Source organism: Exophiala aquamarina, assembly GCF_000709125.1.
Source record: "Exophiala aquamarina CBS 119918 chromosome Unknown aczIA-supercont1.3, whole genome shotgun sequence".
NCBI lineage: Eukaryota > Fungi > Ascomycota > Eurotiomycetes > Chaetothyriales > Herpotrichiellaceae > Exophiala > Exophiala aquamarina.
In genome coordinates, this window is record NW_013550585.1 from 4,061,419 (window position 1) to 4,073,499 (window position 12,081).

At 51.2% G+C, this 12,081-nt stretch overlaps 5 protein-coding genes across 5 annotated transcripts; 1 reads left to right on the forward strand and 4 right to left on the reverse strand.

The window, feature by feature from the left end:
- Positions 1–463: 463 nt before the first annotated feature.
- A1O9_05019 (uncharacterized protein) lies at positions 464–1,327 on the reverse strand (the record flags this gene model as incomplete). Its single annotated transcript, XM_013407305.1, has 1 exon — positions 464–1,327. One exon carries the CDS (start codon positions 1,325–1,327, stop codon positions 464–466), a length of 864 nt encoding a protein of 287 aa, XP_013262759.1.
- A 429-nt stretch (positions 1,328–1,756) lies between these two features.
- A1O9_05020 (uncharacterized protein) lies at positions 1,757–3,555 on the reverse strand (the record flags this gene model as incomplete). The annotated part of the gene is made up of 2 exons (XM_013407306.1): positions 1,757–2,885; positions 2,993–3,555. 2 exons carry the CDS (start codon positions 3,553–3,555, stop codon positions 1,757–1,759), a joined length of 1,692 nt encoding a protein of 563 aa, XP_013262760.1.
- A 1,537-nt stretch (positions 3,556–5,092) lies between these two features.
- A1O9_05021 (uncharacterized protein) lies at positions 5,093–5,503 on the reverse strand (the record flags this gene model as incomplete). Its single annotated transcript, XM_013407307.1, has 2 exons — positions 5,093–5,426; positions 5,478–5,503. The coding sequence occupies 2 exons, from the start codon at positions 5,501–5,503 to the stop codon at positions 5,093–5,095; spliced, it is 360 nt and encodes a 119-aa protein (XP_013262761.1).
- Positions 5,504–6,070: 567 nt separating this feature from the next.
- On the forward strand, positions 6,071–7,678 carry A1O9_05022 (uncharacterized protein; the record flags this gene model as incomplete). Its single annotated transcript, XM_013407308.1, has 1 exon — positions 6,071–7,678. One exon carries the CDS (start codon positions 6,071–6,073, stop codon positions 7,676–7,678), a length of 1,608 nt encoding a protein of 535 aa, XP_013262762.1.
- Positions 7,679–10,497: 2,819 nt separating this feature from the next.
- Positions 10,498–11,969, reverse strand: A1O9_05023 (uncharacterized protein; the record flags this gene model as incomplete). The annotated part of the gene is made up of 2 exons (XM_013407309.1): positions 10,498–11,577; positions 11,643–11,969. The coding sequence occupies 2 exons, from the start codon at positions 11,967–11,969 to the stop codon at positions 10,498–10,500; spliced, it is 1,407 nt and encodes a 468-aa protein (XP_013262763.1).
- Positions 11,970–12,081: the final 112 nt, after the last annotated feature.

The following is a 12,081-nucleotide window of genomic DNA, read 5'->3' on the forward strand; positions in this document are numbered from 1 at the left end:
AGCATCTGAGAGCATTTCATGGTTCACGTGCTAGTCGTGAGACGTGGACGAACCCAGGATATTATCTGCTTCTGGGATCACTTGTGGGTTGTGTATGTGTGCATGGCGTTGATCAAAGGGGACTTGGAAATGGGATGAGGGGCAGCACAGGGGCAGCACGAGCACTGACTCTTTTGTTTCGTAGCGGGTGTTGTTGCAGGAGGAAAAAGTTATGGAAAGGGCTAGGGGTCGCTCCGTGGGAAATTTCATTGTCATAGATAGATAGGCCGGTTCCATTTTTATCTATTCTTTCTTTGCTTTGGAAGGTTTCATGAAAGGCGTTCGGGAATTATCTCTCGTTCTTATTTCGTATACTTAGTCACTTCCGTGTCCAAGGATGCAATATCGCTCACGTTAGGCCTCGTCGTATCCAACGAGGAGTCAAGCTTTACCTCCTGAACACCCTCTTTCATTATCTGATTAGTCAGTCACTCAAGAAGCCCTCCAACACTTTCCAAAATTCCTCCCCACCCTCAACCCATGGGAAGTGGCCACAGTCGTCGAGAACAACCAGCTGGCTACCCTTGACCCCTTGCGCAACAGCCTCACTGACCTCCGGGCCGCAGCAACGATCCTGCTTCCCAACAAGAACGAGCATCTTGCGCGTCTGGACTTTTCCCAACTCCGAGAACTGGTCCCACTGCCCAGCCTCACTCTTATCCGCTCCGTAGTAGGCCCCATACGCCCAGAGACAGGCGGTTGTCTTGGCCCAAGCCTGCTCGAACTGCTCCGGCCCGCCGTTCTCGGGGTGTGCGAAGTAGAGCGGCAGGATCTTGACGACAAAGGCTTTGAACTCGGCGTCGTTCGTTACCGACACACCCGGTGAGGTTTGAATCGATGTCACAGCTTCGAAGAATGAGTTATCCTTTCTGGTGTAGCCCAATAAGTCAGTGTCGAGAAGGACCACTTTGTCTACTTTGTCCGGGTATGCTATTGCATAGCCCAGTGCGATCGTGCCGCCGCTGGAATGGCCGAGAACGCTGATCTTCTCGAGGCCGAGATGCTGGCGGAACAGGTCTAGATCGTCCACGATGTGGCGGCTGGACATCTGGGCCGGGTCATCGGGCCTTTGAGATGAGTCGTTGCCACGTGGTTGAGGGTATATCAAGGTGTATGTTGCCTCGAGCCGTGCGAATGTTGAATAGTATATTTCGACTCCGCAACCCCATGGTGGTGGGTGGATAACCAAGGGAGGAAGGCCAGCACCAGAAGAACGAATGGTATAGTGAATGATCAGACCATTGATGGTGACGGTATATTGGCCTGCTGCCAGGTTATGGGTGGCCATTTTGAGGGGCGTGTCAATAAGGTTCGCAAGAATACGATGGAGAATCGTGAATCCACGAAGGTCTTGCGTTAGCTTTATGCAAACTTCATTGCACACTGGGCTGATTTGGAATCATATTTCGACGAGGCTCCGCTCCGCCTGTGACCTACGAGGTGTTCGTAGGATCGTTGGCCAACCACCTAGGTGATCTTAGTCAGCACGATAGACCTAGGGCAATACCTCGTGCAAGCACTTTCCACTCACCATTGTCGAGTTAGCATTACTATCCTCGCTAGCCTGCGGTCAGCTTCCTGATGGGACTGACTAAGTAAGTATCCATGAAAGGGATCTACCCTTCCTGTTCGGAATGGGCAGGGAGAGTTCCAGGTAAGCCGAGATGGGGGTACGAGGAACAGGAGGAACACGCGAAGGATGCTGGAATTGGCCCCATTAGGCCTTTTTCTTTAGACTCCAACCCACCCTGCTAACTCTCGCAAAAATCAAAACCAGTCCACCAGCTACAACGGTACCACCAGCAAAGCATTTTAGTGCGATCCAAGATTTGGTCGTATTCAGGATCGCACCGGCAGACGGCGGTCCCGCTAGAAGTCCCATTGCGCAGCAGAAGAACAGCTGACCCATACGCGTTCCAAGTGTGCGAAGATCAGGTGTCAGCGTCACCAGGGCGATGGGCGACATGGCTGCAAAGCCTCCGGAACAAAATCCGTAGAAGATGGCAAACACGATCGTGCCGGCGGAGGTCTTGATGGTTGTCCATATCAAAGCCAGCGAGCCAGCGAACAAACAGATCGGAATTAAGACGTTCAGCGGGCCGTACTTTGCCGCTAGAATGGCCGGGATGATACGACCAAATGTCGACGCGGCATTGAGAATAGGCAGGTAGTAGAAAGAGAATTCCTCGCTAGCAACGCCCGTAGTGGATGCGAAGGTACCGAGGTAAAATGTGGGCACGGCGAATCCAATAAATGCTATTGCAAGTCCTCCTGTGAAGTAAGAGTAGGTTGGCTCTTTGAAAGCGGCAAGATCGAGTAGCTTGCGTTGGCTCTTCGGGGTCAAACGAGGCTTCATAAACGCGATACTGACTGTGGCTGTAGCCGCCGCGATGAAGCCGACGGTTCGCGTTGCCCATCCGAAGCCAATCTGTCGTTCAAGGCGGGTCATAACGAACGGAATCACAATTCCACCCAGACTTGAGCCGCTAGCTGCGATGCCATTGACAAGCGGGTTTTTGGTGCTGAAATACTGTGGTAGAATTGCAGCAGCAGGCACGAACAGGCAGCCGTTACCTATTCCAATGACAAAACCCTGCGCTAACAGCACTTGCCAGTACTGGGTGCAGATGCTGGTCATCATGTATCCAAAAGGGACGAGGAACCCGCCAGCACAGATAATGTATCGGAAATACCCTGCATCGTACAGAGGTCCAGTCACGACTCCTACCATCAGTGACAGGAACGACTGAACGGACCCGATCCAAGATATCTCGGACGGACTTCTATGCCAGTCGGAACGGGTTTCGTAATATGTTTGAAAAGCACCAAATGAGTTCATGGTCCCCCTATCAATTCATTAGCAGTCTCCCCTCCAGGATTTATCTTTCATTCCTATGTTGTTCCAAGCTCTGGCTGATGCACTATGTGGCAGTGTGACAAGGGGTGTACTTACCAGCTGTTAAAGTAGCAGAAGAATGCTCCAAGCACCTGCAGCCATGCGATCAGACCGCCATTAGGAGGCGGCGCATCTCCAGGTGCAGGAGGTGATAGATTTGCTTGCGCTTCAATTGCAACATTTAGGACCGATGAAACATCAATGTCAGCAAAGGGTCGAGACAATGGCGGCAATTGCCAATCAAGATTTAGCGCGTCAACAACACTAGATCTCGTAGACGCGTCTGGTGGCTTGGACAATCGATTTGGCTGAAGTTCCGGGTCATACAGAGTAAGTCCAGATTGCATGCGCGGGTCGAACTGAGAGGTGTAACGATATGAATGTCTGTTGAATTCATTCAGCTGTGACTGTTCTTCCTCCTGGACGGTGGGTGTACTGTCACGGTCCAGCAGAGCACCGCTCAACCATGCGAAGGTCTGCGTAAAACTTCTCGAAGAATTCGGCCGCCGCTGTGGCACCGGTTTTCTAGGGATCCTCTTCTGTCCATGGCGCCTGTTTGAAGCTGATCGCCTCGGGGGTATCGTGGCTTGGGGAATTTGGTTGTTTTCCATAGAAGACATTCGCACACAACGTTGACCCACGGGACGTCGCTTTCAGAGCTGTGCGAATTTGGCAAGGGCTGGAAAGTTGTTTTCATACTTGGGGCAGAACGGCTTCTTTGGGCCATAATATAGGCCATCCACTGGAGCTCTCCATATTGGGCGTTAACGACGAATTCGATCCAAGTTCGCAAGGATTCAAGAGCCTCCACCGAGCCTGACTTGCCTCGTGCTGCTGTAATCAATCAATCAGTTCCCTGGGATCCATGGTCGGATTGCTGCGATGATCCACCGCCGACAGCGTCCTCAGAAATAGTATCCTGCAATACAGCCGCTGAAGCGAGGCCTGCAATCCGACTGTATTTGATCCATCGGACTTTTGGAAGTGAGATGGTATGCCTTCGGCAGCCCCAAAAGGATCATAAGCTCGGATTTGGGCCCCCCTCAAGAATGTGACGGCGCGAAAGGGTGACACGTTTAGCCATTTCCTGCCACTCGTTTATGTCACGACCGAATCAGATCGGTTTGAATTGTGTTCAGAACAAGGTCAAAGAGTAAAGAGACATGGTGGCCTTGCAGGGAGTTCGGTAACACCCACCAGCTTCACAAAGAGAAGCTTTAATCGCAGATATGAGTCTGCGCTCCAAGGTTTAGCCGCTCTCTAAGCATACAACTCGTTTACGCCTACACCAATTGGCAAATTAAGAAATTTTGTTGTACAGAAGAAGTAATGATATTTGCACTTCTAATCAGGAGTACAGGTGCGCGACTGCATAACTGACAAGCAGGACGAGCTTCTGTATTATTGCCGAAGAGCAAATCAGGACTCCAAAGTCAGTAATCACGGATTTTGACTGGCCTGATGATTGGAGCGGTTTCAAGCCGCCGAGGTGAGATAGCCAGGTGGGTGCTATCGAATAACTCAAACTGGCAAGGCGTCAGTAAGCCTTGCGGACGCTAAGCGTTGTGGATATCTACATGGATTGCCGAGCCGCGGAGGCGCAGCGCATCAGTGGCCTGCACTATCCAGTTCTCTTGTTCAACTCTCTCCCGAGTGCTGAAATACTTTGTCGGAGGAAATGATTTGATACGCCGATGGGTTGTTGTTGTCTTATGCCCAATAGTGTGCGTTGTCATCATTGATGAACAGTGTGAGTCGTTTTCGTTTATCGTGGTACCTGTGGCAGTCACAGCATCTCACGTCGGTGTCAAGCCTCACCGGCGTAAACCAGAACAAGACCACAGGCAACGGATTGACAGAGATACATGGGTCGTAAAGCTTAATTTAGTGCTCCGGATCACGTTAGAAGTGGTCATTCTCTGGATTGTGGCGTAGATGGAGACGGCAACGAGTTCAGATCAGAGGAGTTCTTCACACGTCCAGTCCTCATACCTGAATGGATCATCAGTAAGCGCGAGATGCTGATGTGATTTCTAGCTTACCAGCCATCTGGTAGATATCGTCTAATAATGAGAGGTATCTTTTTTTGGTTCAGCTCCTTGATGGCAATCTGGAGGGGGTCGGTCTCGCCCTCAAGATCCACCAGCACAGGCGCATTCATACTGGGTTGGTCAGTAGTGCTTCAAGAAAGCAGTTCAGATAGAACCCGCAATACCTGATTTGCAAAGCTCTTGTGCCCAGGACTCTAGCTCTCTCATACTTGGTCAAGTAGGGTGTTGTTGTGCGCTTCCCTTCAGGAATCTTCTTGTCGGCATCGCTAGACGGTTTCTGGACTTGGTTTGCATCACCAGAGACGACGACTTTGTCCTCATCATGCTCGGCAGCGGCTTGCGCCTCGACTGCTTCCTCGTCGACATCTACGTCAGGAGCAAAGTCTTCAACATTCTCCTCGGGCTCGTAGAAGGTGTCATCGGGTTCGTCCTGACCGTAGCTTTTGGCGCATTAGTTTTGAATGAAGGAAGGACTTGGCCAGTCAACTTACCCTCCATCATCACCATAGTCAGACATAGCAGGCCGTTTGTCGAACGGGTGGCCTGTAGAGATTGCGACAGGACAGGATGAGGTAGGGAGGGACAACCCGCGCACTTGATTATCGCAGACGAAAAGCAGAAATCAACGGTGGAGCCAGGGAATCCGTTTGATATCGAACGAGCAGTAGGTTGTTGTGCATTCCAGTCGCTGCCTGCCTGCGTTAATAAGTGTCCATTGTCGACTGGTCGCGTCCGATTTGAAAACAAAATTCCAAGTCAGGTCACGTGGAGACATGCTCGGCGTCAGGCACGTGATCTGCATTATGTCGCCAAGAATGCAGCTGCAGCAGAATCACGTGCAGTAGCCCGCACCTAAAAATCTAAAACCGAATGGAAACTGAGATTCAACCAACCGCACGGACGCCGAAACCTCCATCAAAATCATCCCTCCCCACACTCTTCCATTGGTCGGCACATCCTCTAATCCCTCGTAATTTTCAGTCCCAAGCTGTGCGGAAAGTCTACACCTTCCACTACCCCTCTACCTCTCCTAGATCGTCGCGCGACAGGCGCCCTCGACGGCCCACAGCCACGCAACTTCACCATGGCCGACATTGACATCGACATCGACTCAGACGACGACTTTGAGAATGTCGATCTGGCCGACTACGACCTGAACTACTCCGAGGGAACGGTCAGCGGTCAGATCGACGATACTCCAGCCTCCACCCCTCCTTCCACTTCCACCACTTCCGCGCGACAGCCAGGAAAATCCTTCCCGTGTCCTTGGGAAAATTGTCACAAATCGTTCAATCGTCAGGCTAGGCTTAAGGAGCATCTGCGATCACACACAAATACTCGCCCTTTCAAATGCCCCTACGTGCCATGTACCAAGGCGTTCCTCCGTGATTCTCACCTCAAACACCATGTCAAGAGCCAACATGTTAAGTTGCGTGACCATCCATGCACTTTTGAAGGCTGCGACAAGAGTTTCGTAACGGCTACAAGATTGCGCAGACATGTGGAAACTCACCAAGACAAAGATCGGTTCCGTTGTAACCACCCCGATTGTGACCAGACCTTCAGAAAACAAGGCACCTTAGACCGGCATATATTGTCTTTTCACAAGAACATCAAGCCATTTCCATGTGAGGAGACAGATTCGGTCACTGGCCAGCCATGCACAAAGGCATACGACACCGCCGAGAAATTGCGCACCCACCAGCGCGCCAAGCATGATCCCTCTCGATTTTCCTGTGATGATTGCAAGGAATTGAACGAAGCTCATCGCGCATCTGGACAATTCGATCGGATAGTCGTGGCATATTTCCCAACGTACGGTGAATTTCAGGCTCATCTGAAGATTGTCCACCCTCCGACATGCTCTCACTGTCCTACGTCCTTCACCACCAACAAGGAACTGACTCGACATCTGGAAATCCAGCATGGCATTCTCCTGCCTACTTCGTCCAAAAAGGCCCCGTCCTTCCCTTGTACACACGGCTGTGGCAAGGTCTTTACCAAGAGAGGCAATTTGAATGTCCATGTCAAAACGGTTCACGAGAACAGCCGGGACTTTGTGTGTGGTAAAACTGAAGTTGCCTTGCCAGATGAGCTTCAAAACCAGGAGGATTTGGTTGTTGAAGGTTGTAACCGTGGTTTTACCACCAAAGCCAGCCTTGAAGAGCACATCCGCACCGCACACCTTGGCCTTGAAAGTAAGCGTATGATTCGTGAGAAGAAACGCAAAGCAGAACAGTCTGTCGATGAAGGTCCAGCTTCTGTGCCTCGTAAACGAAAGGCTCGCAAAGACAAAGGCGCCCGAAAGACTTCAGCTATAGACGGGTTGGTTGGTGGCCCAGGGAAGCAAGAGGATTTCTTGTACTATGGCCTTGGAGATTACGATCATGGTGATGTCGACAATGTCTCGGATAATGATGAAGCCCTATCGGGATCCATGACTATGCTGGGAGATGAGATCTACCACTCCGGCAATGCGTACCATTACCTATCCGGAGAATATCCGACTTCCAACCCACCCAATAGTTTAGCCACCAGCAAACAATCCAACACACATGCGACCCGTGCTGACGACCTTGCGGACGATAACATCTTTCCTTTCGAAGATTACAACTTTAACGGCCCGTCAGATTACATCGTTAATGACGACTTCTATGGTGCTTTCGAACAGCACACCTTGGACCCGCTTTAGTCCTACCATGTGCGTTGACGTTTAGGCACATGTGCAGCCTTTCTTGCATCAGACGCTCCTGGTGAGCAATAACGACCTCTTTTTCGTTTTCAAAAAGCGATGATACCCCAAAGAACGGATCGAATTCGATCAGAGATTCAGATTATTTTCTTCTTAGCAAACTCAATCAGCATCCATAGCATGTCATGGCGTTGCAGCGTGGATAAGAGCAGGATCGTTGATCACAGCATAGCGAAGCGTTCTTGGGCTATTGGGTTGGGTTGGTCCCGAAAAGTCATGAGCGATCTCTTTCTTCCCCCTTGATTTTTCACGCGAGCCGGCACGGAAAAGGCGTCTTTAATGGGGTACAGAGTCATAAAATCAAGCAAAGAGAACAAAGGAGAGCGCGACTCGACTTCTACTTCGCACTAAAAACAGCATTAGAGATGATGTACAGACGAAACACCCATAGCTACTGACAGATGAGATGAGACGAGACGAGATGAGCCTACCATGATGCGCATGAGCCGATGATCTCAAAATTGAGATGGAAATGAAATGGAAAGTCAAACTTCCCCAGATCTTGCATGTAAATTCAATTTCCGTCCCACGTGTAGTGATCTGCTCGTTGCGTGCTGCCTCAGTGTTTTCAGCGATCGCATAGACTTTACGCCCACTGACGGTCTCCGGGGTAGCCACATTTGGACAGCGAGAGGGAGTGGAGCGTGACGTGTCCGATGACAGAACGGTACATGATAAAAAAACATGTTTGGCCCTTCTGCTGAAAGAGGATCTTCGAATGTATTGGTCCTTGAAGGTGCGGGCTGAGAAGTTGACCACACGCTGCATCTGCCCACAGCGCTTCGATCCCAGTGCAGTGGTTTGCGACAAAGCCTGACCTCCGCTGCAAAACCTTCTGATGTTAACTATTGGGTATGGCAGCAGACAGCGCCTCCAGGCGAGTGGAGTCCTCGAAGAAGGCAAACATGTATTATGTGTTTGGTGGAGATCTCGCTGTAGGTCCTCATTTTCCACTCCCTTTCTTTTATTAGCGAAGCAGCCAATTCCTAGAGGTCTCCCACATACTCCTTCATGAGAACACTTACCTTTCATACCAAGATATTGTTCCCCTAGGATACTCGCGCAAGAAATTTGCTCTGCAAACGACATTCAGCATAGAAAGCATCCTCAGCCACCAACTGGTAGTTCTTTAACCAACATGAAGAGCTCCACAGTTACCGCCTCCTTGATGGTCTGCTTCGCTGCCTTGACCACAGCGATGCCTCACAGATTCTCCGAAAAGGATGGCTTCGCTGCCAGTAACCTCGCCATCAGGGAAGATGCGGCTACAGACTATTGCAAAAACGCAGTCGCCATCAAACTGCCTACAGGAAACAAACGGATGATTGAATTAGACGAGTGCAAACCTATGCCACCTCATAATTGCATCCGAGACGCACTCACGTCGCTTGCTATCTACCGCGAGGTGTGTAGGGGCATCAACCTCTTGGACGTACAGTGCTGGCTCCGGGCACCTTCGATCGGGCGCTGTTGCGGAGAATGGGTGAAGGACGATGAAGAATCCAGTAAATGGAGAGATGCCCCGCTTTACCATAAGCCGGAGACGTGGTTCTACGTCCTCGATGGGGAGACTTCAAAGCCGATCAAGGTCTTCAACGGGCCTGAGATGCGGGATGGGACCCTCAAGACGGCCAAACATCTCGTCATCAAGCCTGGCTGGGAGGACTTCAATAGCGATTCCCGTCCTTGTCGGACCTGGAGGCCGGCAAACGACGAGACGTACCACACCATGATGCAGCATCTTTCCGACTATGAGCTCACCGATGCCAATCCGAAAGGACAGGTTGTGCAGGAAGTTCTTGGAAACATGAGTGTGATAGGCTACATGCCATAGGAGGATTCTTGGCTCAATGGTAGGGCCATTCGTCTCCGCGAAAGCCCCAACGTGAGCCTCGCTTACCTAACTCATGCTGACTTATGCGAAAGGTGGCTGTTTCGGCCAACATGAGTGTAATGTCGTCAAATGGGGAATCGCAGCCGGCTGAGCATGCGTTGTTGGGTGGACTTAGCACCGGCAAAGGCAATAAATTCCAAGTCATTCTCCATTCGCCCAGTGCTGATGCAAGAGCTCGGATTGATCCGCTTCGGCCACATTGCCGCCAGGGAGCGGTTACTCCTTAGCTTTCTTTTCTGGATTACAGTCTTCTTATTCTCGGACTCTGGGGTTCTTGGGCGAGGGGAGCTCTGGAGTCATATCATTCAAAATGTTTTAGTCGAGGAAACCCCAGGTGGGTTGGTTTTGGGTTATTTGTTTTTTTCTGGTGGATTTGCGTGGTGGCCACGTTCAACCTGTTGGACTAGGATGGACATTTCGTCATGACAGTGTACTACGTACTGTACCGGGTGTCAATAGTGCAATAACTTTGTCGAATCGACGTATCCCCGCTCTTTGAATCTAGTCCTCGTTGATTAAGTGGTCACTTTTGGGTCCTGCCTCGATTTCATTTCAATAGGAATTGAGAGAAAGTGTGGCGAAGCGATGCGGTCCGCTCGAGTCATGCAGATTGTCTCCCGCACATCCATGACTCGAGGTAAAGAAGATTCAACGAGGCTGTCGCCCCTATCAAGCACTCCTATTCGGTGGTCGCTTTTCTGTGGGAGATGCACTTGCAGCCTCAATGAGCCTCTTGCTCCAGGTATGTGATGATTCCTGACTATGTCCCTCCACCTATCCTCAGTATCATACTACAAGTTCGCCGCGTGGCAGACTTCTTCGCCATAACTTAAAGATCTACGCAGCAGGAGCAACTTTATGTAAGTCACAGCCTTCCATCCCCTGAACGTAAATCCGCCAACGCCTGTCCAGCACCCGTGATACCACTGCGTAATGCGCCGTCCATATACCCACGCCATTCATCCACGAGCTCGGTACCAACGAAGTAGATCCCACCAGACTTCTGGCTATCTAGACTATCGACGGCCCCGTCAGCAATCACGTTAGGCGGTGTGGCTGCGAAGGGACAGCCCCATCCAGCCCACTTGTCTTCCATCCAGTCCGAGGTCATAGACCCCAAGAACTCAGATTGGACCGCTTCATACCCTACCCCGAACAAGGAACCTAGCTGCTTCAACACAGCTTTTCGGCGGTCGTTCTGATCCAGAGCCATCCAAGTTCGTCCTGGGCCAGCACAAAGAAAGCATGTCAGCGCGTAGTTGCCATTAGCATCGACAGAAGTGTCGCGGCAGTGGTTGATAGGGCCGCGGAAGCTCTGCGCGAGCCCACAGGAGCCTTGGCGGCGCCAAAAGGGAGTTTTGAACAGGCAGATAAACTTGATGAAACACCCGTAGCGTGCAGCAGTCGTGTGCATCTGTTTCTGGAGATTTAGAGGCGGAGAGAACGTTATGTTCTTGTATGCTGGGCTTGGGACGGTGACAATGACCTTGCGTGCTTTGAAGGCGTGGCCAGATTCCGTGGTGGCGATGTACAGCTTCGGCGTGTTCTGCGTGATCGAAACGACAGGAGTCCTGAGTTTGATCGAGCCGGCTGGCAACAATTCAGCCATCCCAACCGGGATGGACTGTGTGCCCTCTGCGAGACGAAGATATTGAGCGCCATCTTTTCCATCATATCGCAGATTCACAATCCCCAGCCCACCCCGTGCTATCTCTAGGTACGCAAGCGCTGAGACCTCGCTCGAGTCTTGACCAAGTGTCCCACGACACCAGAGTCGAACGGTCTCCAAGCTTCGAGCTCCCGCCCCGGAATCTCGACACCACTGCTCGAACGACACGCAATCAAGCTCACCTCGCTTGGGCTGTTTGAAAGTCTCTAGACTCAGAGAAGCGGTCTCGACCATATCGCGGATCATCTCAATGTTTTCCACTTCTGACTTCTCAAACTGCTCCGAAACGTCAGCAAAGGACAATTTCTTCGCACACATCTCCGTCAAATTATCACACTTACCCTAGGTAATTCACCGAACGGGAACATATGGCATCTTCCGTCGGCGTCTTCACTAGCGACTAAACCCTCGATATTTTGCACGACAGGTGTCAGACCGAACCTCTTACAATAATTCCAGATGTGCGATTGGTTGGTGTCGTTCAGCCATGTGGCGCCGACCTCCTGGACGCCCTTGCCATCCGGTCGCTGGACGGAACATGTTTTGCCCCCAACACGGTCGCGGGCTTCAAGAATGATAAAAGATCGGCCCGATTCGTGAAATGTCAGTGCTGCCTGGAGTCCGCTCAGGCCTGCACCGACAATGATCGCATCCACGACGGCTGCCATGTTGTAAGAGTGTCTTTAGCTTGATAGATTCTGTGGTTGGTCGGTGGCACGGTCTCCCGCCTGGTTGGAATTTACAATCGCAAATGATGGAGGGCACCCGTAGTAACCCAAG